The sequence below is a fragment of the Bombus flavifrons genome, chromosome 5 (genome assembly GCF_040668555.2).
Source record: "Bombus flavifrons isolate JBK064 chromosome 5, iyBomFlav1_principal, whole genome shotgun sequence".
Classification (NCBI taxonomy): domain Eukaryota; kingdom Metazoa; phylum Arthropoda; class Insecta; order Hymenoptera; family Apidae; genus Bombus; species Bombus flavifrons.
The window spans coordinates 1,191,521-1,215,000 of NC_138446.1; the positions used below are offsets into that span (position 1 = coordinate 1,191,521).

The following is a 23,480-nucleotide window of genomic DNA, read 5'->3' on the forward strand; positions in this document are numbered from 1 at the left end:
AAAACTTTCATAACCGAAATCGGGAGACGTGTTGTTCCTAAATTCCCAGCGAAGCTACTTCGCAAGCTCCCTTTATTCTCTACTTCGCGTCTCCGTCGAACCGTTCTATTCCACGTGCGATTTATTGATCCACGCACAATTCTACCTCGACCACCAACTCAAACTCGCTTCGACCAGTGGCGCTCAGTTACGCGTCGCTACTTTCTCTTGTTCTTTCCTTTCCCTCCTTTCCCGGATATTCCGGAAAACGTGAAATTGTTTATCTTCACTGGCGGCTCGTATCACCACGCGATACAACGTAGAGAAACCGATCTGAGGAAACCGAAGCAAAAGTTAAAGGATGTTGGCGGGCGGTACAGATCGGACAAGGGAAACGGCGAGAATTCGACCGCTTTAACAGTCGAGCTTCGCGTTCCGTAATTGCAGCCAGGCGTTTCCATTACGAATTTAAATATTGATTCCCGCCGCCGCGCCACTGCCAGCCGTAATGGAATCTCGAAAGCTTGGAAACTGGGCTTTGGAGAGTATCGGTTGGACCAAGCTGCCTCGAACTCTGACCGAACTGTTCGTGTGTCGGAACCCTCCACTTTCCGCCTCTTCCGACGCATTCGGAATGGTAGATCAAAGTTACCAATAACTAAGCGAAGTCGAGAGCTATGCCGGTTAATCCGCGCTCTATCCCATCGGTGCGATTCGTTATTAACTTCGACTGGATACGTTCTTTCGCGACTTCCTTTCTCTCTTCCGTTTTCTCTACTTCCTTCGGTTTCGTTCCAGACGTTACGAGAAAAGAAGAAACCAACGAAAAAGAGGCGAAAGGACACAGCAAGTGAAGATCGATCGACGCAAATATTTCGATTCCATGTTTGCGAAAATCGCTGGTTGCGTATATTCTCTCTTATTGACATTCGATATTTGGGTTAAACGAGCGCGTACGTTAGAGAGAGAGAGAGAGAGAGAGAGAGAGAGAGAGAGAGAGAGAGGGAAAGGAGCGCAATCATAGTGAAAGATGGATAAGCAGTCTTCGTCGTGTTGATCGCGTTTCATGTAGACGAGATGTCATTGGCATCTGTGGTGTACTCCTGCAATAATAAGAGGTAATATAGAAAGGAAAATCTAATGGTATTTAATGGTAATAAATGGTATTTTAATATGTACATATCTACGATCGGTAGGGTAAGTTAAATTCCGCTACATCTATAAAAAATTTGACGAGAGTATGATCGCGGTATCATATTGAAGCGTTTCGAGTTTTCAAAATATTCGATTTGTTTCGGGTAGCTAGTTGGAACAATTACGTTCACGATACTCACGTACATGTTCGATGATCCAGAATATTGTGACGTTCTACCTGGTCGTTCCATTACGTTTTCCAATTTAGAGTTTAGAAGGATTTGCTACCATCAGAGTGACTTATTCCCGCAGCGCGGCGATCGGATCGCACTGGCGCATCAATATTTACTTGTTCGTATTCGACGAACGACTACGATCATGGACCCATTGGTGCCTTGAATGCAACCTTACCTTACTTCGAAACTACAACCATCCGTGAAGTCATCTTGATCGTAATTTTTTCTCTCAGTCATATTGGAATCGAAACCGCGCAAACACTGCAACATATTTCGAACGAAGTACCTTCGATATTCAGACACGGATAATTCTTTCAGAGATCCCCTGGATATTTCAAATGTCCCGATCGAGCGATGAGAATCATGGTTGTCGGTCCACGTATATTTCATACGAATCAGAAGTTTCGGTAACTATTTAGAGAAGTTGTCTTTTATCTTTTAAAAAAATTAGGGTATCTACTAATATACAGGGTGGTTGGTAACTAGTGGTACAAGCGGAAAGGGGGTGATTCTACGCGAAAAAAGAAGTCAAAAATATAGAATAAAAATTTTTCGTTTGAGGCTTTATTTTCGAGAAAATGGACTTTGAATTTGCGCTCGGTACGCGTGCACTTTATCACGTCTCGTTATATCGGATCTCACTGTAGATCGTTGTCTCCATGGGAAAATTTAAAAAAGAAAAAAAAATTTTTTTTAAATTTTTATTCTATATTTTCGACTTCTTTTTTCGCGTGGAATCACCCCCTTTCCGCTTGTACCACCAGTTACCAACCACCCTGTATATAATATATAATATCTATATATCTATAATAATATATAATAACTAAGCTACAATGATATCTTAACGATAACTGTTCCGACGCGACGTTAAAAAATCAAACCCTTATGTGGAGATATCTTTGAAAACTTGAGGAAGAATAGAAAAATAAACGCAGGAGCGTCCTCGTAATCGACGTTTTACATAGTAAACAGACATTTTCATGCCAACCGCATTTCCTGTAGAATCATTCGCGTGCAACGAGATCGGAAAAATTGCAAGCTAGCGTCGAACAAATTGAATCAGCTCTGCTCCTTGTAATTCATCGATCGTGATCGATCGACTTGTTCTCGCGAATATGGATAGGATATGGATGGATTTGATTATGCGGGTTACCAACGCTTTCCTCGCTCTTTCGTTTTCGTCATATTATTATATCAATCTTGAAATGGCACATGCTTTTCGAACTATCACACGTCATATTCGAAGTTTGACGTAATTCTCACACATTTATGATTTCTGAAACGAAAAGAAGAAACCATCGATGTTAAAGAAGTATCTTGCTAAATGAGGGGAGAGATGAGAAGCAACTAAACGAAAACTCCAACAAACTCGTTATTTTCTTTGTTGTTATCGGACAAAGTGTTGTACTAAAATACTTAGGTACAAAAGAATAAATAAGTAAAGGTAACGATAAAAATGGCGCAGGATACTACAGGAAGCAAGGAAGCTGGAGAAACGCAGTCGTTTGGCGATCTGCCTGATACATTGTGACCAACGCAACGTAGCGAGGGTTTGGTAGGAATTCGTTGAGCGTGTAGGTCGATGCAATTTCCGAGCGTGGGAGAGCGAAGCGTGTCCGAACCGATTTTGCGGTCCTCCGAGACATTATTGTTCGCATCCGTTACTATTCCGGACGTAACGCGTAGCGAGATTAACGATTCGTCAATTAGCACGGCTAATGTATTTATGAGCCAACCTTGTAATCTCTTCGAATCTGTCCCCTCATTCGTTTTGCTCCTTCCCACATTCGTTAGAATGCTGGGTCCATACTGTTATTCGCGAACAGTTCGCTATCTGTTGGACAAATATATGCATAAAAGAGATCGGTAAAAAGAACGAAAAATATTAAAAATCTCAAGTGATCCAACTAACTATGGGTTGTACTTGTGAGCGGTAGTGTTCTTCTGTTACGAAGAAAATTTCGCTTCTGACGTGAATTGGTGTATCGTGTAACGCACATACAGCACGCCAAATTCTTTTAGACAAACGAGAACAGAAAAAAGGACAAGCGCTCGTGCGCAAGTTTGCTTTGATCATAAACAGTCTATATTCGAATTGACATTGATATTGCGAATCAAGGCATGGAACGTATTTCGTATCGCACCTCTCACTCAGTCGGATACTCGACTACGGATTTAGCTTCGAATAATAATATAATTGGACAATTCATAGAGGGTAAGTGCTCGTACTTGTGCCTATGAAACGCACGCTCTATTATTACGAACTACCGGCTTTGTAATGCAAAATCAATTTCCTCCTCCCATCTCATACTCATACGTCGCACTATGCAGTGTCGCGTTATCTAAGGATCGACGATCTGCTGCTCTCTCCTTGCCTTAATCATTCTCTGATACTTTTTGTTCCTCGTCGTTCTTTATCGCGATTATGAAGCCATGAAAGGCTAAAGAATTATTCGAATGAAAAACAATTGAACGCGAATCCAGCATATCTGTGTATATACATATGTATAATATATAACGGTAGTTTGCGCGAAATACGGAACTCAACACCCTCCTAAAGAGCAGGAACAAAGTTTGGTAGGATCGGGGTGAAATCCTTTGGGGAATTTGATTTGCGTTTCGCGATGGAAAACTTGGAAAATGCGATCCGTCGTTTGCGTAAAATCGCTTGGCTTAATATCAAGAGCTAAAGAGTTTCTACGAAGCTTCTTAAAAGAAACGACGACGAGAAGAAAGGGAAAAAAAACAAGGATAATAAGGATAGTGAGTGCAAAGGAGTAACGAGAAGAAAGTTACAAAACTACGTAGAAAAGAAAAAAAGGAGGGAAGAAATTTGTGAGCTTACTACCACCCTGTATTCAACCAAGATCGTTTCTAGTTTCGTAAATCTTTGAAAATATCCAAAGATAGCTAAAGGCTTTTAAAAGTGTCCATTCTTCTTCTTGCCTAACCAGTACAATTTATAGTCTAACCGGTCGATTCTACGGCACGTATACCCAATACACATAGGACCATGTCAGCCATAACGAACGATTCACCAACAGTGTTTACCAATCTCGGCCACTAAATTAGCCGATAATCATCGGCTTCTTTGATCCGAAATTTAGAAATTCTCTTACGAATTATCTTTGTTTACTTTTCGAATTCTACCTGCAAGTTTTCTTTTATTATAATCAGGTATCCTTGTTGGCTAACATTGTCCTATACATATAGACTTCAAAACGTTAAATGAACGTAACGTTAAAATGTCAGTAAACGATCAGAGGTCAAATCAATTAACAAAGTACCGTTAGAAAGAGAGAAAGAGAGAGAGAGAGAGAGAGAAAGAGAGAGAGAGAAAGAGAGAGTAAGGGAGAGAGTAAAGATGAAGAAAATCGATAAAAAGGCTGAGAACGCGTTTTCGCGAGATTCCGGTGAAGCGTGATTAAGAGCAGGTAGTCGAAGAAATAGCGAAACGAAGAGAAAGTACGTGATCCGGAAGCTAGTACCGCCTATTGGAAAATCTAGCTATTATACGATGCGTCGTCCTCTAGGAATTGAGTCGACTGACCCCTTGGCGGCTAAGACCGTGCTTTACTTTGCCTTCTCGGAGAACCCATCCGAGGAAGAACGGTATTTTTATTCAAATTTCATTCGATCCGTTCTCGAACTTTCCCTCTACCCATCTCAGCCGGGATCGTATTATGCGGCTTCCCTCCAGTAAAATCGTCTCGCTCTAATGCCGAGACTTTGCAAATTTATTCTATTTGCCAAAAGCTGATCGTCGCTGTTATAAATTCGAATCTTCGTCCTTGACTCTGTTCGATGTTTGTCATTGCATTGCTACGTTATGTGTGGTGTCTTATGTTCACCATGATCGTATCTGGACGATTCATCCGACGAATTAACATCATGACAAGCACATATTCCACGTATCTACAGTTTCTCAGATTAATATTCAAGCCACTACACTATCTTTGACTTTATTGCTTTGCACACGAATGGGTCATTGAAATATCATTTTTAATCATTTTACATTTAAAATTAAATTTTGACTAAATTACAAAAACAAATAAATGATTCTCAGAAGGAATAGACATGCGTCAATAAAAAAAGAATAAAGATAAGAACAAGAACAGTGTGGTCTTTAGTTCGTGAAGAGATAATACTTTCAGCGGTCATGTACACGATAAGAGTTGCAAGTGCCGTAGCAATGTCAGCGCTGAGTTATCGTCTGGTTATTTGCTGCGAAATCGACCCACGCTTTGCCAAAGGCGTTCGGTAGCCAGAGTGAGGTGGTGATGGGGCTTAAACGAGAGCGGAACGACAGCCAAAACAACAAATATGGGCGCCATGGTTTGAATAGGAAAGGAATGAAGTCGAAACACAATCAATCGTTACCATCGCCTCTACGTATAGACATGTATATACATATTTTGGAGCTGACAATGAGGTGTGTACTGAGCAAATAGTATCGTTTCAGAAAAATTGATTTAAAGAAAATATAAATGTTACAATTGTAGAACAGAAATACGTTGCGTGAAGTATAAAAAGATTAGGATCGCAAAATATTTTGAAATAGGACAAGAAAACGAAAGAAGACGATAAAAGAGAGCGGAATAGAACAAGCCGCGAGCATTTGTTGCGACGGTAGTTGCAGCACGAGAAGAGTTGCTAATGATTCGCTAACGAGATACGTGCTCGGTCTGTTTCGTACCGAAACGAAAGAAAAACCGACTACCTCAGAAATAAGAGAGAAGATCTCTTCCTCTCGAGACTTCCTCTCTATACCACCACTGACGAGCTTTGTCTTTATTTCGTTGTCTCTTCCTATGATTTCTTTTCTCTGGTTCTCTCCTTATTTCGTCGTATATACTAGCAGTTGCTGCATACCTGTCCTGTCTATCGCATTCTGCGAATATGATACTTAAATGTTATTAACATATTGTCTAAATGATTGTTCGTAGCAAGATCGCAACAATTATTATAGCTAACGATATATAAAAGTCTGATAAAAGTTAAATACCGATTAAGCATTACCAATAAATTTGACAATTTCGTGTGAATGAAAGATGATATTAGGATTGCTCGAAATGAACGATTATTCACCAAAATATTTATGCATTGCAGACCTAAATCAACTCGCGACCAAATTGCAAAATCCCTGGTGAGAATATATCAACGAGAAGCAATGGTCTTCGGATATGTCAGCTTCCTCAATGGAACGATTTTTCCTCTTCTCCCGACTTTCTTTCCTCTTCTTCGCATTACTACCCCTCAGTCCTCGATCTAGGCTAGTTTTATTTCCAACCGCTTTACCTTCGAACTTTTATTTACGTGTCACCGGAAAAGCGTTCTCGTGTCTCAACATAGACGGGACCACTCTCTGACGCTGCATCTGCACGGATATTCCGATGCCTATAGTTTTCAAAGGCCGCGTTTCCATTAAAGTCTCGCCAACCAAGGATCTTTGCAAATCTATCGAGTAGATCTTTGTCTGCGAATATGCATTTACATCTTGATCGATGAATTTTTTCCATGTTACACGCTACGATATTCTTTCGTATACGCCAATTCCGTATTCGTGATTTTGGAAAATATTTATCTTTATCGCGACATATCGTTTTCGTCGATAATAATCGTTAGAACATTATCTATATTTCGAAACAAAAAGAAAACGGTAACGCGTAAAATGTTTCGGGTGCGTCTGATGGCTCTTAAATTTTCGTTCTTCCATGATTAAATGACGAATATTCCGATGTACGATCGAGAATCATTCATGTTTTCCTCAATGTCATTCAATGGACATTCGTATTCATTTGTTAAGACGTATGCACTGAATAAAAGTGATTTTCTGTCGGTATCATGACTGAATCCCATCGCTACGCGATGTCGCCATCTCCAATGCTTTAATGCTTTAATGCTTATAAAGCGAGTTATTACTCAATAGTTAGCAAAATAAATTCTTTTCATTCTTTTTTTTTTTTTTTGTTTATGTTGATACATATTGAAACTGTCTTGTAACATACTGAAACTGAATCATAAATGATTCTCTCTCTCAAAGGGGAACTTTCGCTGACAAATTTTGAATATACGTATGTCTCTTAGAATTTTTAGGTCTCGTTTCTTCCCATTTCTTTAAAACTTTAAGACTAGGTCTGAATTAAGATGGAACTTTCAAGCCACTGTCTATGTTTCCGATCATCTATTTGATTCCTTATAGTCAGTGTTTATACACAAATATTCCTTAACCCTGTTTTAAAGTATCTTCCATGTATCTTCCATAAAAATCTGAGATTTTATAGCGCGTGCCTCTCTAAAAATATATAATTAGTTAAAATTTGGTGCCTTAATAGTTAAACATACATATGTATGTATATTACATATACATGTGTATGTTTATTTATTTTACAATGTTCAATTTTTTGCCTATATCGTTAGAAATAAAAATTCCAATTTTTCTTTTCCTCTTTCTCTTTCTCTTAACAACAGCACATTTCGGGCTAACCATGCCCAACGTATCTTGATTTCGGTGATCTTATGGGTGCTTAGTACCCGGTAGTTTCTACGTGTCGAAGACTATGATTATACGGAAAAACAATAAGCGGCAAGCGTTGAGCGGCAAAACAAGTGACGGTTGAGCGACAGAAAATAAATCAAACCTATAGATTTATACGGAATAAGCCACACAGCTGAGCGATGAATTATCACTCACCGTTTATCGGTATGATTTACTCTATATAAATCTATAGGTTAGGTTAATTTTCTGTCTCTTTATCGTTTACCACTTATCGCCCTCTTTTATAGCATCACGAACTAAAACACGAAGGCCGTTGGAAAAGTGTATATATGGATGTATAACAAAAGCGGAATTTGATTTTATCGACTTCGGCAGTTGGATTGAATATAATATATATTTACCGCTCTAAATCGTAAATGGCATCATTGGCATAACTGAATGACAACATGCTGCAATAAATTACCTCGTCGGTGCCAAAACAAAACCTATACTTTTTTACACGATCGGTATTTCAGAACATATGACACGAAGTCCCACAAAATGTTAGATCTATCTGTCTGTATTTAGTCAATGCTTATACTAACCAACGCCCATGAATAAGTGACTATTCTTCCAAAAATATCTCAAAATGATTGTAAAAAATGTGATCGCGAGTGTTAATTTGTTACTTTTATTCTCAGTGGTAGGTAAGTGTACATGTTTTCGAATAAAAATTACTTTGGCATATTTTATTTTACATAAAGAATCGGTTCGTTCATTTTAAGGTTATGAATAAACTGCGGAGTTTTGTGTAAATTTATGTTTTTGAAAATAGCCTCAGTACAAGGTTGTTATACCAAGTATTATAAAAAAAACATTATACTTTGAACATTTTATATATTTTTTCATAGTATGCACATTCCTTGCAACTTGTCACTTTCAAAATCTTTATTACTGCAGAAAATTTCGCAGTCTAGTTATGGAACATTACTAAATTTCGATCGATCTTTTAGTTCGTTTAAATAAATTTTAGGCACTCAAGCGATTCGTTGTTATCAATGTAGTAGTGACACTGACCCTAAAGGCGAAGATTTGTGTGGAGCGTATGAAAAATTTGATAAAGACAAAAATATCGCTGTAGAATGTAACAGCGAAGAGTCACACATGCCTGGCACCTTCTGTGTTAAAATAACGCGTCAGAGCCCTCGTGGTTTTATTTGTAAGTTTACTTTTTTTAAATTTTGTATTACTACATATTTAGCTCTTCTCAATAAGTTAAAACACGTGGTGCGCTTACTACTGCGTCCATTTGATAATTTCATTGCTAATCTAGTTCCCATTGTTTATTATTTTGATCAATTTTCGAAGGGGACGGTAGATGGCGACAAGTGATCCGTCGATGTTCTTCCGTTGCCAGTACCGGAGTCACGGGTGTTTGTAATTGGGGAGTGTATGAAAATGGTGTATATTGGGAAGAATGTTCCTGTTCTGAAAATTCTTGCAATACGGCATCAACTTTATCGTCATTTTCAATAATCATTTTATTTAGTCTTGCTATTTCGATTATTATATTCTCTTTAAGATGACAATATAGAATACTAAGATATTACCAAGAATAAGGGAGATTCGAATGGTTGGTTACGAACATAACAGTATCATATAAAAAGTAGCCTTATTTTAATAAATGAAAGGAATCCGTCCAGAATTATATCAAAATCCGTCCATTTTCAATTATTACATAAATTTATATGATTAATATGTATTTCATAATTTTATAAGGTAAGGAAGTCAATTTTTATCGTACATTTTTGTATTAAAATCAGCCTATAATTTTGTATTTAATTAAGTGTAAATAATCTACGGTAATATTCAAAACTGCTGTATAATTACATGCAATAAACAACATTGTTGGCATAAATCAACTTTGTTAGTAATATAATTTCTTCTGAATCTGTATTTTTCTTTCAATCTTTCCCTTTACATACATTGCTCTTAGACCTTTTCGCCAGTGATAATATTGACAGCTAACAAAAATTTATGTAAAAGAGTGAACTGTTTACATGGAAAACATGTTTGGATAATTGAGGTTCTGCTGTATAAAATATTTCATAGGTAAGTAAAATTGTTAAAGTATTATAATTTAAAATATTATCTGATAAAACTTTGTTAGATGTCAGTACTTAACCCTCCGTGAGCAAGCATATTTTTTGCATCTTCCATGGGCAATCTGAGTCATCTATAATTAACTTTTTTGCTATTCTTCTGACTTCCAAAAAATCTCAAAAGATTCTAGAATACTTATTTTTATTTTTTATTACTTAAATACTTATTTTATTATTTATTTAAAGAGTTATTAACAAAAATAAAAATTCGAAGAAAAGTTTAAAAAAGGTAGTAATTTGTTAAAAAATAAATGTTTTTGCAATATATAAATATAAAAGAAAATTATTACATAGTTTTGAATTTTTTGTTATAATCTTTTAGAAAATTGCATGCACATTCGCAACGGCTTCGAGAAGTATAATTATTTTAAAATCTGAATTTTGAGGAATTTTGAAACAATAATGCAGGAAAAATCAGTGTATGTATTACAAAAAGTTACGGAAAATATATAAAAGAAAACCTCATCGATTTCGATGATTTTTTAATATGTGATGGTGGACATGATTAAGAATGACTTCCTTTTATACATATTACTGGCGGTCAGCCTTAGTTTCCGAGATATTTGCAAAAAACAGTCGCTACTACTACAGTGAATTTTGGATACAATTGTACATTTGTGGCAGCGCATGCGTCAATATTGGTTGCTGGCTGCCTTACGCTATATTAATACTTACACTCTGCTATAGGATTTCATTTTTATTACAGCGATCAAGGTGAATCTCAAAAATTTTACCAGATATTAGGAAAATAACGAAAAAATAAAAGTTTACTTACTTCCGAAAATACTAACGAGCAACCTTGGTCGTTCACGATACAAGAACAATTTTTATTACTTGCTGTTCTAGAATAAACCGACTTGCACCAAATTCCCATTAGTACTAAGGATCCAGTTAGTTTTTGTCTGAAACTTTTGATTACCTGCAATATAATACATATGAATGATTCCTTGCTTCATAATTTCTTTTTATTTTTACATTTGAAGCAATTGGTACTTTTTTACCAAGTAACCACAACATGAAAATGATTTTGCTGGTGCTGGTATATAAAATTTTAAATTTGATATGGCCTTATCAAATGTTATATGTTGATTATTAATCTTTATTAATAATACGATAAATTCAACAATGATCCATAGTAATGTATTATAAAAATAGACAGTCTAATAGATGAAACCTCATGCACATATCTAACAAAGATTTCATTAATTTTAAGAATTGTTGAAATAATTGAGTTGAAATAATGTTTATATTATAATTAATATAATGTTGTTTTTTTATACGTGGGGAAATCCTTATGGACACCCCCGCCGCCCGCTCTTCTGGGAAGCGTAGTATAGGTAGTGCGGGACTTTACCGACTAAAACCCCACGGTGGACCACTTGACGCTCGGCTGGGATGCCCCAGAACCTCTTTCGAATTACTGCCGGAGCACTGCTGCGTCTTCTCCTGTCTGAGGGAGTCGTTTCTTGGTTAGTTCGGGCATTGGGAGGGACCATCCGTCTCAACGCTATCCCCTGGGCCGTTGTGCAAGTCTGAGGAGATCCAGATCCTCCTCGGCGTGTCGGTCCCTTGATATAATGTTGTCTACAGAAAGGCTATTTGCAATTGTACCTGTTTGAAATTGTGAAATAATATCTGCTTCTTTATTAAAATCAAACATCAAAATGATTTTTCTTGGAGAATTGGAAAAACTAAAATAAGAAATATATCATAGTTAATATTATAATATGAATTAAAATATTTCCATTTCTATTATTTCCACAAGTACAATCAAAATATACTTAGAATAAAATAAAATGAATAATTTAATATGAAAATCTGTAAATTCTTCTACATGTTCGGTATTCACACGATTTTTTGTGACAGCAGGACCCATAAACATTATTGCAACTTTATCTTTTGATGTCAAGAAACTCTACAAAATAACAAGTATTAATAATTCGAAGTAAATAATATTAAATCTAATTTTTATACTAACATTTTCTCAATTAAATTTATATTTCAATTTTTATATTTCTGGTGGTTTGACAAAACAGTAAATTAAAATTCTTAATTTTCAGCAGTGTCAGAAGCACTTATATATATTTCACATTGATTGCAATGTAAACTCAGATATTATATTTTAGATATGAAAGTTGGTAACTATACTGCGAATTTTCATGCAAATTCATATTTTTTAAAATATAATTAAAAAAGTAGAACGTCAATAGGTATTGAAAGGAATTCCCGAAATTCAATATTGCTATCTTATTTCGAATTAAACAGATTTTGTAAAATTTTTTCATATAACAGAGAATGAAATTAAAAAAGAGTCGGTAATTAACCTCCAGGGAAAACATAAAACAAATAATAGTATTTCGCTGGTTTAAGCAAAATTTACTAGTTATGTAAAAAAAAACGACTGGATATTATATTTCAGGTAGGCAACCTTAACTAGAAACCAGTGTGTTAGAAACTATAGTCAGAGAAGAAATCTTTCCTGTTTGATTGCACGCCAGCATATACAAGAATCTAACTATTTAATTTCGATGTTAGGGATCTGCTCTGATTGGTTCCACACTAGGGTAAACAAGAGCCTATTTAGTTCCACGCTAGAAGAACCTATTTAATTGCACGGTTTTACGGAAAAGTTCATATCTACTTTTCTTATCTGAGATAGATAAGTATGAGAATAACAAAATCGCGTAATAATTAAATTTAGTTGTCTGAGAATGAGAAATTAATCATTTATAATATTTTTTTTTTAGAGAATAAAAGCAAATTCTTCCTTTCAAACGACAATGGATCAGTGCAATTGTGCAATAATTTTAATAAAATTCTTTATACACAATAGATTTAACAATTTTTAGATTTGAAATTAAATTTATTTTCCATGCGATAATATTTTTATTATAAGAAAATCTAAATTTCATTTTAGTAGTAATTTTAGTAGTTGATAGTTTGCGAGTAATATTTCTAGCGCGATATATCTGTTTTACTTTCGTATTTGTTTATAAAAATAAATAAAATAAAAACAGAAGTATAAACTAACTGTACATAAGATTTGACGTCATCACACATTTTTTTCTATGATTTTTATCCATCTTACTTTCATTACTGAGTAAAGCTTATTAATTCTTTGAATGTTAATCTATAGATTTAATCTATGGAGAATTATAATACATCTTGAGATTGATAATTTAACGCAGATATGTTTAATAGATTGTTTACCTGAGATTGTATCCAAAGACCGCCTTTTGTTTAAATGCTTAACATCATAAATAACAATATGTAATGACACGAGAAAAATAGAAAGAACAATGGGCTAGTATGCTATGGTATATCATGTTCGTGTCTATTTTTATCACCTATTAAACAAATGTAAGCCTTAAGCTAAAGATCCATTAACAATCAAAAATGAAACAATTTGCTTCAATGTATTTATATGGAACCGTTCCTATAGACCAGCTAAACTGAAAAATTATTTGAAAAATTGGTTTCATACAAATATATGGGACCATTTCCACTGAAGCCATGTTCAAGTGCCTTGAAGGCCGATTTAGCACGAACTAGCATGGAGATGTCTCGTGAGCAATTTTTCGACGATGTCACAAAGGTCCATCAAGCCCTAACCGCATCGTAGTCCATACCACAATCGGTTGATCGCTACGCTATTGTTTCTGTTTGTCAGTTTGTAACTTGTTATGATTAGCAACCAAAATTTATTCGAATGACGAATAACAAAAAGAGAATAAACAATAAATACATAATCAACAATAAGCACTTAGTATCATAATGATGAAAAGTACACATATTTGGTTGTTAATATTTGACAGAAAACTAAAATTTAATGATTTTATTTATGTTTTTCAACATATTTGAAACATTTTCTTGTTTTCTACTATTATTTAACCATCTGAAAAATAGTTTGTATCTATTTAATCATCAAACATTCCAATTTACAAACAAATAAATTTAATAAATATACAAATAAATAACAGATAGCAAATTTCAATCATAAATAGTAAATAATTTATATCATTATGATGCATGACTCACCCATCGGAAAGGTCCAGATCTATTTGTTGTTTCTACTAACATGGGTCACATGCGGCGGATCTGATGGCTCTGGAGGGACGTGTACATTATAAAGCAGCAGTCCCTCAAAGAGCTTTCCCGCAATCTTGTGAAGGCCCTTTCTTCAACGACATAACAGTTTTCGCCTGCTCTTAAACAAAAGAACAGCGCTTCCGCTCAGCTTTATACTGTAAAACAGGCGAAGTGCCTTAAAAAATATTCATGCCAATATAATTGGCATGCCGAGTGCCAAGGGTTAATGTTAATGTTAATATTAATGTCTGAATGGTGTATAGAAAACATATTAAAATTATTAAATTATTCTACTGATCCATTATCGGTTGAAAGTGAATATTCTCTTGTTTTCTCTAACAAAAATATTGTAAGGTAGATCAGAGACGTGTTCAATATAGGTCAGCTTCTAACATTTAATTTTTACTGAAAATGGTTACATCTATACGCAATGGAGTCTCTACTCCATCTGACTATTTTTTCTCCGTGGAAACGGGTTTGTAAACCCACCAATTTGCTATTGAGGCCGTACTGAAAAACTCTAAAGAATCACGCCTTATGGAATGTTCTTTCTTGGAAATCATGGCTTTCTCAAAAATAGATTTTCAGTCATAAACCGTGCTAGCCGTTTACACGACAATTTCTTCTTTGTTAGCGTAGTTAGCCGCTACGATATAGTAAACAATTAATTTCTCTTTCTTAGGCAACTTACAATTAATTTAATTATTGCGCGATTTTTGTAATTCTTATACTTGTCTATCTCGAATAGAAAAGTAGATATAAACTTTTCCATCTAACTGTACAAATTAATAGGTTCTTGTAGCGTAGAATTAAACAAAATAGATCTCTAACTTATAGGTTCTTGCATATGCTAACGTGGATCACCTTTCAGTATCGTCCGCATGGTGCAGCACTAGCTAGGGAACCATAAACGTGAGTACTTTCATTTCCACTCTGCTATAGTTTGTCCAATGAGACGAAAGAGTAGATATAAACAAAATCTGATTGCTGTGACCACAACTATTGACTCCCAAGTAGTAACGCTCTATATTGGTAATTCTGATTATTGTGGATTGTGGGGAATTTTATATTAAAATTGTTGGATTTTTTCATAATTTGCGCATGTCTTGCGCTTCTCTCTCGCTTTGTTGTATACAACCACTCTTTTCTTTGCAAATGTTCAAGTTCGAAGTTTGATCAGTGAATAAAGTGGCATGTGATATTGGTGAAGAAAGGTTAGAAGTTATTACACGGACAAAAGTATTTGCTGTTAAAATTGAAACAGACTATCATATACAATGAATATTGCGGATGGAGTTGGATACACGCGATCGGAAGTATTTGTACTTGTGGCAAGAATATCGTTTATTGCGGCTTTTGGATTTTTCAGTATGAAATGGATTATGAATCAACTTGATCCTACAAACAATGCAAAGAAAAAAGCCAGAAAAAAGGTTATACATTAATCATTTAATATTTTCAAAAATTAAGTCTTACATAACTTTTGTTCTCTATATATTAGAAAGGTAACCTTAATTTTTTATATATTTTCTATGAAAAAGTGTGATTTAAATATTCTATAGGCACAAGAACAGTTACGAAAATTGGCCAAAACTGATAACCTACTGTGGACAGTAGATATGGATCAGTTGACAGATTATGAAATGATGATAGCTAATCATATAGTAGATCCTAAAGATATTCGAGTTTCATGGGAAAATATTGCAGGCCTTGAACATGTTATACAAGAACTCAAGGAAACTGTAATACTGCCTATACAAAGAAAGGAATTATTTGAAGACTCTCAATTAACACAAGCACCAAAGGTATATGATTCTATATTGTTAAATGATTTATATATTATAATCTCTATTGTAATTTTAGGGTGTGTTGTTGCATGGGCCACCAGGTTGTGGTAAAACAATGATTGCCAAAGCAACTGCTAAAGAGACTAAAACATGTTTTATTAATTTAGATGTAAGCATTCTAACTGATAAATGGTATGGTGAAAGTCAAAAATTAACTGCAGCTGTATTTTCATTAGCTGTGAAACTTCAACCATGTATAATCTTTATTGATGAGATAGGTTAGTGAGAAAGAAGAATGTATCATAATGTATTTTGTGCTATCATCAATGTTGTAAAATATTCTGTGAATTTTTTCATAGATTCATTTCTAAGAGCACGTAATTCACAAGATCATGAAGCAACGGCAATGATGAAGGCACAATTTATGTCTCTTTGGGATGGATTAATTACAGATCCTTCTTGCACTGTTATAATAATGGGTGCTACTAACAGACCACAAGATTTAGACAGAGCTATTCTTAGACGTATGCCAGCTACTTTCCACATTGGTTTGCCAGTAAATAAAATTTATACAAATTGATAAAAAATCGTGTGTTCTTGCATATATATCACATATTCATGTATGAAATACTGCATATTTACTGCATATGTAACATACAGTTCTTATATATATAATGATATATATTTCAGAATGAGCAGCAACGAATGCAACTTCTGAAACTTATCTTAGATCATGAACCAGTAGCTGAAAATATGGATATAGCAAAACTGGCAAAAATAACAGAAGGCTTTTCTGGATCAGATCTGCAAGAACTTTGTAGAAATGCGTCGATTTATCGTGTTCGAGATTATTTGCGAACTCATACACAGTTAATATTTATGTTTAATCATTACTTTAGGAATATATGTAAAAGTTAATATTAAAACGCATAATTAATTTTTTTTGTATTACAGAGACGCAGGTACTACCAGTACTGACGATGAGGAATATCATGATGCAGTACGACCTATAACAATGGAAGATCTTCTCACATCGTACAAAAAAATAAAAACATCTAAAATACATACGGGTACTCTTAGTGCTCTTAAATCTGATTTAGACTAAACAAGATATTATAATATATCAATCTACTTTAAAATTCTTTTATTTAAAAAAAAAGTTAGGGAAACAATTTTATAGTAATATTTCTCCTTTTCAAATATTTAAATGTGTGTAAAAAAAATGTCTGCCTTACTGCAAAATTTCATAATTGGTAAATAATTATTTACACTAAAAGGAATAGAGCGTGTGAAAGAAGAATGTATATATGCATAACCATGTATATAATATAAAATTACGTTTGATAAAATTACTAACCTACATATTTCAAGAAGAAAAAATTTGAGTATAATTTAAATTATTATACTGCGTATAACACATTGGTTTGATAAGGTTTATGATACAAAGATGATGTAAAAAAACTTATACTTTCTTCACACGCAATTTGATTAAAAGTCACTGAATCTTTCAACATTTATATTTTGCCATTTTAATTTAATTCTATTTTAATTTCTTTTTTATTAGTTAGTGAATTAAAATTAATCATACTGGTAGTTTCTAAATATGTCCGCAATTTTTTTTCGAAAGAAACCTCTATATATGTGTAAGGACAAGTGCATTTAAGTGTATATACGTGATTTCGATTAATATAAGAAAGTAATAATATGGATATATCTTGATTATTGTTATGTAAATTAATTTGTTAATTGATTGTTACTTAAATGTATAAGCTTTTGTATTTATCAGTGTACAGATAAGAATTCATAATTCTTGTTCATAAATAAGCAGATATTTCGAATATTATTATTAATCGCGTCTTCGCAATTGATAAAAACAAAATTAGCAGCGATAAAGAAATTATTATATCTAATGCACAAATAATTTAAACTTGAGATCAAAACCAAACTTAACAGTACGTGTATAGAAAAATTAACACTGTCCGAAAATAATTTTATGTGAAAGATAATACAAATTTATGAAATACCAAAAAAAAGATTTATAGTTTCATATATTAAATAGTTTGTTTCAATATATACGTATATGGCATTTTGTTAAAGATTACAATAACTTTTAATCAGCATTTGTAGTACAAAGAAGAAAAAATTAATAATATTAATAAAATATGATTTTAAGTGTGAGGAATCGGCATTCATAAAATGTTTAGAGAAATAATCTTTGTAGTTTAATAGAAATATTTGATAAAAAGAAAGCATAAATATAAAAAAAAGAAGGAATAGAAAAAACGCATGCGCAAAAAAAAAAGGATACCGACGGAGTATTTCAGAGAAGAGCAGCAAAAGTTTCCGGGATGAAACTTCTAGGATGACAAAGCCTCTGTGAGCCTTTACCCTGTTCCTTTCTTCTTCTTTCGGTAAGATACGGCAGTAATACCGGTGAAACGCCGAGAATAGACGAGAAAGGAGAATATTTTCTTAAAAGAAAAGGTACATAAATGCTGTTATTAAGCATTGCAGCGAGAAGCGCAAGTAAACGCGATATGAACGCGTCGTTGTGAATGGCGCTTCTAGTGACAAAGGTGGCTGAGGGAGATTTTACATTTCACATAAGATGTAAACTGTGTTTAAAATGGATGTTACAAAGAAAACTTCTGTTCGTTAATTAAGTTGGACTTTTTCTTCATTTTTCCGCCTGACCTTCGTTAACGATTTAACGAAAAGATGGAGATAAAGAGGAAAGAAAAAACGACGATTCCAATCGGATCCCGGTACGATCGTCTGTAAAATCCTGCGTAACATCACGACGGTTCGTTCGCAGAGTGGACAACCATTCCGCAACAACCGCGATGCATGATCTTATGCGTTAGTGGTGAGTGTCCGTATCGCGTGTGCGTGTCTATCCATGTTGGCAAATTGAGGATGCAACATAGACATTGTGTTGTTCCTCACGGTCGTATTCATGAATATGTGCGTTTATTACATCTGTATAAATTCTTTGTCCAAAAACCACTTTATTTTCGTGATAGAATGTGGTTTGAGTTCATATTACTACTTTGACACGATGACACGATTACGCCACCAAAACGTGATTCTTCTGTGAACGGAAACTTCTGAACCAGTTTATACATTTATTGGTGTGATTAGACAAAACTTGTCGATTATAAAGCAATTAGATCAACGGATTCCATGGAGCACTCGAGAGATTTTTATCGATGCTAACTTTATTCTTTAGAAATTCACCGTAACTGGGAGTGCCGCTAGATCGTAGTTGAACATGCTCCGAAAGGACTGGAGTGAATTTTACGTTACATGCGAGAAAAGATTGTTTTTTTACTTTTCAAAAGTAATATGGTATCTCGAACGATTTCTTTAAAATCTGATGCAAGTCTCCTATAAACGATATGTGAACATTAAATTAAAGAGAAGATGGACAATGTATCGGTGAAACTGGCGTGAAAATGTACCGCGGTGTTAAGTGGCCTCTGTGATGTATTATAAACGGTGCTTAACCTAACTTTTCATCGACGCTTCTACACGGCGTTTTCTTGCGAGTAATGTTCTTTTGATAACGAACTTGTAACTAAATGACCATAAATCGCGAATGTTTATCGTTTATCATTTCTTTTCTTTCTTTTTCGCCATGTTCCAAGTGTCAGTTTTTCTTACCGCATTCATGTACGATTTTAATTTATCATAAAAAACATGAGACTATAATCGTTACTTTGTAAAACTCTGAAAATGCTTTTTATTGACTGTACTTCTGATTTTGTCAACGATTGTATGAAGATTAAGTTCACAGTATTTATGCGAGTATGTTATTAACGGTTCTATATCTACCATTTACGTTCAAATATGGGTTTATCTTTTATCCTTTTTTTGTATTCTGTCATCTTGATTTTTGTATTACTTGTCAGTGTTTGTATAATGCATTTCTTAATCTTGTTCTAAAGATACGAACCAAATGTATAGATGTATATGCATATGTTACATCTGTTATAGTTATAATTAACGGTTTAGCACCAAAATTTTGTCATTTTTCTCTAGCAATGGTCATGGGCAATCTTGTCATTTTGTTATCAAGAAGAAGTGGAGACTGAAATTATAGGAACTGAAGGAGGAGATTTAAAATTCAGTCAGCCAAGTATGTCCAATACTATCAGTAATATGAAGATGACCAACCGTATCAAGGGAATGGTGAGCAAACGTCGTAGGCGTTTCACAGAAGATGGCTTTGACCTTGATCTCACATGTATCCTTTTTTCACAATTATCAGCGTAATTTCTTGATATGTATTGATATTTTTGTTTCTATATTCCTTAACCATGGTTTGTTAACAACAGATATAAGAGATAACTTAATAGCAATGGGATTTCCAGCTGAAAAGTTAGAAGGAGTGTATAGGAATCACATAGATGATGTTGTTAAACTGTTGGAATCTAGGCATAAAGATCATTATAAGATTTACAATCTGTAAGCATTTCAAACACTTTTTTATGCTTATTTTTGTTTCTTTTATCAAAGGATCAAGAAATAAATTTTAAAACAATTATATCTTTCAGATGTTCAGAGAGATCTTATGATTTTAAGAAATTTAAACAAAGGGTAGCTACATATGCGTTTGATGATCATAATCCACCAATGTTGGATCAAATCAGACCATTTTGCGAAGACGTGCACGAATGGCTTTCTCGTCATCAGGAAAATGTAGCTGTCGTACACTGTAAGGCTGGTAAAGGTCGGACGGGTGTAATGGTGTGTTGTTACCTTCTTCATACTAAACAATTTCCCACTGCCACAGAAGCCCTTAATTACTATGGAAATAAAAGAACACACGATAGGTGATTATATTTTTTTTTGTTCTTCTTATGTATGAACAATTGTTTTATTAATATTGTTTATTATTCAGGAAGGGGGTAACAATACCTTCACAGAGGAGGTATGTGGATTATTATGCTACTCTTGTACAAGAAGGACTAGATTATCAACCAGTTACATTGTTGTTACGAAAAATACAATTGGATCCAGCACCTATTTTTCATGGAGGTCAAGGATGTAAGAATAATGAGCTATTGAGGATGCATTGAAAAAATTAGATGTAAAATATGATTACATACAGTTTTTGTATTTTAGATTTGCATTGCGTAATATCTGAATCTAAGAAAAAAATATTTAGCTCTGATATAGTTGAAGTACGAAAAGGAATGCACACAGTCAGTATCCCTTTAAAACACAGCATAGCATTGACAGGAGATATACGAGTGGATTTCTTTAATAGACCAAAAATGAAGCGAAAGGTACATATTCAGATAAAATTAATGAGATTCATAATTTCTCATAACATACTTAATCAATTCGTTCGCTCCGTACCTAGGAAAAATTGTTTCATTTTTGGTTCAATACATTCTTCGTACGAGACTACTTATCGCCGGAATACGATAATGGAGAGTTACCAGTTGAGCGTTCAACTAGGGCATTGAGTTGCGATGGTGCAACTATGGAATTACCAGTGGTTATGTCGCACATGAAACCCAGAGCCGGATCCTTAGCTAGTCTCGGACCTATGCCACCTACTCTTGTTTTAAGTATAGATAAATGGGGTCTGGATGACGCACACAAGGATAAACATCACAAAGTGTATAGCGCTGATTTTAAAGTAAGTACATATAATTGATCACATTTGATGAGTAAATTAATCACACACATTTGACGCGTTTTATATATATTTATTATATTCATCCGAATTTTATTCTACGAATAATCATTTTATTCTAACTGATTGAACGTTGTTGTAGGTTAGCTTATTTATGCATCGGATGGGTGGTAATATATCGCAAACTGTATCAGCGACAACAAATAGAACAGGAGAGGGTATACAAATAGGAATGGGAGGACAAGATACCCCGAGCGAATCAAGCGAAGCGGATAGCAGTGAATGCGACACAACTGGTGATACGACGGGAGATGAAGATGGGGAATCTGGTGAGTCTTCTGCATCTCTGGTGGTGAATCACCATCCTCTTACACACAGCAGTAGCCGTACACACGTTAGTATCCACCAAAGAGCTAGTCTCAGAGAAACTGCAAAAGGTTTACTCTCGCATGGGGATAAAAGTAGAAGTAGTCATCGGCAAAGCACTGGCAATGTGAAACGTTCTTCAGCTCTCATACGTTCGGCCACGTTAGACACATAAAAAGAAATATATATTTGTATATGTACATACACGTACATATGTATATATACATATATTTGTCGTATGTTGTACTTAAACGCTGAGTTCTCTGAACTGGCATTCGAGCTTTACAATAACTTTATGTGAAACCAGATCGTGCTATTAGTTTCTTTTTGTTATGCTAGCATGAAAAATTAGCATTCGATAAGTTCTTAAATGCATCGATTTTATCTAATGTCCTCTGATAATGAACAATAATATGTGTCTACAGAAAGATTTAGGTTGATCAGTTTCGAAAGATAAGAAGACTTAAAAAATACTTTGGTAGAGAATTTTTATGAAGTCAGTAGAATATCAGAATATTTCGATACTATTCCTTCGGTAAGATAACATTTATCGAATGAATGTTTAATGTTTTGTTGTAGTTCTAAAGTTATAATTAATCAAAGTTATTGATTCTACATCTGTTTAACAAAAGCTTTTGATATTGATAATATGTCTGAGATAGTCGATACTAAGTAGATTCCATCGAATGTCCCGAAATAAAAGAACTGCAAATTAAGATATTGTATATTTTTGCATAGCAGATATTGTTTGCAAAATATTAAGATGTTTCAGTATTCAAGATTCAAGATTACGATCTTTTTTTCTGAATAGAAATTATTGGATATTTATTATTAAAAATTATTGAAAAAAAATTAATCTCTATTATGACTACCATGTACGTTCCATCTATTTTTCATTAGGTTTCCTGAAGTATTTTGTTTCGATGACTGTTTATTTTAACTGTCCGAAGTAGTAAAATTTGATGTATGTGTGTGAATATACATATGTACATACGCACACGCGCGCACGCGTGCCCACGCACATACACACAAACAAACAAATAAGAGAATTCTTAGTGTTGAAGAGAAAGTGCCGTCTTTTGCGTTTATGCAATTATGTAATCACGTACTATGTACGAAACTAGTATTTGTTTTGTAATTGTATGACAAAGCCAACTTATAGAAAATAATTGACTAATGCAATAAGTACGGGAGTAAGAAGCGCGACAATTTGTAATCGTAACATTTTACCGTTTGTACTTGTATTCGACGTGGCATTATGAAACAGATAAATAACTTAAATGTATCCTGATTGCCTTATACAATGTGATGATCGTTAACATTTTGGAAATAGCAAAACTAATTCGCATAGATTTGAGTAGAAGGATGTAGCCAAAATTTGTAAGATAACAAATGTACAGAAAATTTAATTCTTTCAATTTTGTAATAGAAATATGTTATAGATTAACAGGCTGTGCAATTTTTTAAAGTTGTAATTCTTGATATCTTGCAAACACGATTTTCATATCGATGACAAGATACATCTAATTTCAATTAAGTTATCGTGTTCTATCGAGTAAATTATCGTGTGTGAATCTTTGTTACTGCGGTACTAGGATTATA

The 23,480-nt window shown here is 34.2% G+C and overlaps 3 protein-coding genes and 2 long non-coding RNA genes across 13 annotated transcripts in view; 3 read left to right on the forward strand and 2 right to left on the reverse strand.

Annotated features, from left to right (window-relative positions):
- Window positions 1–2,051: 2,051 nt before the first annotated feature.
- On the reverse strand, window positions 2,052–8,129 carry LOC138180170 (uncharacterized). Its single transcript, XR_011173220.1, has 4 exons — window positions 7,741–8,129; window positions 6,461–7,644; window positions 6,070–6,240; window positions 2,052–2,625 (listed from the first exon to the last, which is right to left on the reverse strand). It is a non-coding gene; the product is annotated as an uncharacterized LOC138180170 (long non-coding RNA).
- A 250-nt stretch (window positions 8,130–8,379) lies between these two features.
- LOC138180162 (UPAR/Ly6 domain-containing protein crok) lies at window positions 8,380–9,766 on the forward strand. Its single transcript, XM_069113741.1, has 3 exons — window positions 8,380–8,534; window positions 8,861–9,046; window positions 9,196–9,766. Exons 1-3 carry the CDS (start codon window positions 8,477–8,479, stop codon window positions 9,411–9,413), a joined length of 462 nt encoding a protein of 153 aa, XP_068969842.1. The 5' UTR covers window positions 8,380–8,476; the 3' UTR covers window positions 9,414–9,766.
- Window positions 9,196–12,757, reverse strand: LOC138180165 (uncharacterized). 2 transcript variants are annotated; one of them, XR_011173215.1, is made up of 4 exons: window positions 12,327–12,757; window positions 11,968–12,231; window positions 11,270–11,904; window positions 9,196–10,908 (listed from the first exon to the last, which is right to left on the reverse strand). It is a non-coding gene; the product is annotated as an uncharacterized LOC138180165 (long non-coding RNA). The 2 variants fall into 2 exon arrangements; XR_011173216.1 differs by having other exon boundaries at window positions 11,270–11,600; window positions 12,327–12,753.
- Window positions 12,758–15,069: 2,312 nt separating this feature from the next.
- LOC138180156 (outer mitochondrial transmembrane helix translocase) lies at window positions 15,070–17,380 on the forward strand. Its single transcript, XM_069113731.1, has 6 exons — window positions 15,070–15,511; window positions 15,641–15,883; window positions 15,942–16,143; window positions 16,225–16,421; window positions 16,556–16,734; window positions 16,820–17,380. The coding sequence occupies exons 1-6, from the start codon at window positions 15,356–15,358 to the stop codon at window positions 16,968–16,970; spliced, it is 1,128 nt and encodes a 375-aa protein (XP_068969832.1). The 5' UTR covers window positions 15,070–15,355; the 3' UTR covers window positions 16,971–17,380.
- Window positions 17,381–17,523: 143 nt separating this feature from the next.
- The window catches only part of Pten (phosphatase and tensin-like protein), a 14,309-nt gene continuing 8,352 nt past the window's right edge, over window positions 17,524–23,480 (forward strand). For 2 of the 8 annotated variants that reach the window (XM_069113717.1, XM_069113716.1), the window contains exons 1-8: window positions 19,420–19,672; window positions 19,907–20,111; window positions 20,203–20,332; window positions 20,422–20,700; window positions 20,769–20,914; window positions 20,993–21,156; window positions 21,234–21,515; window positions 21,655–21,841. In XM_069113717.1, coding sequence (XP_068969818.1) covers window positions 19,601–19,672; window positions 19,907–20,111; window positions 20,203–20,332; window positions 20,422–20,700; window positions 20,769–20,914; window positions 20,993–21,156; window positions 21,234–21,515; window positions 21,655–21,841 — 1,465 coding nt within the window. In that variant the 5' untranslated portion in view covers window positions 19,420–19,600. The other 6 variants (XM_069113720.1, XM_069113722.1, XM_069113723.1 and 3 more) reach the window with 6 other exon arrangements.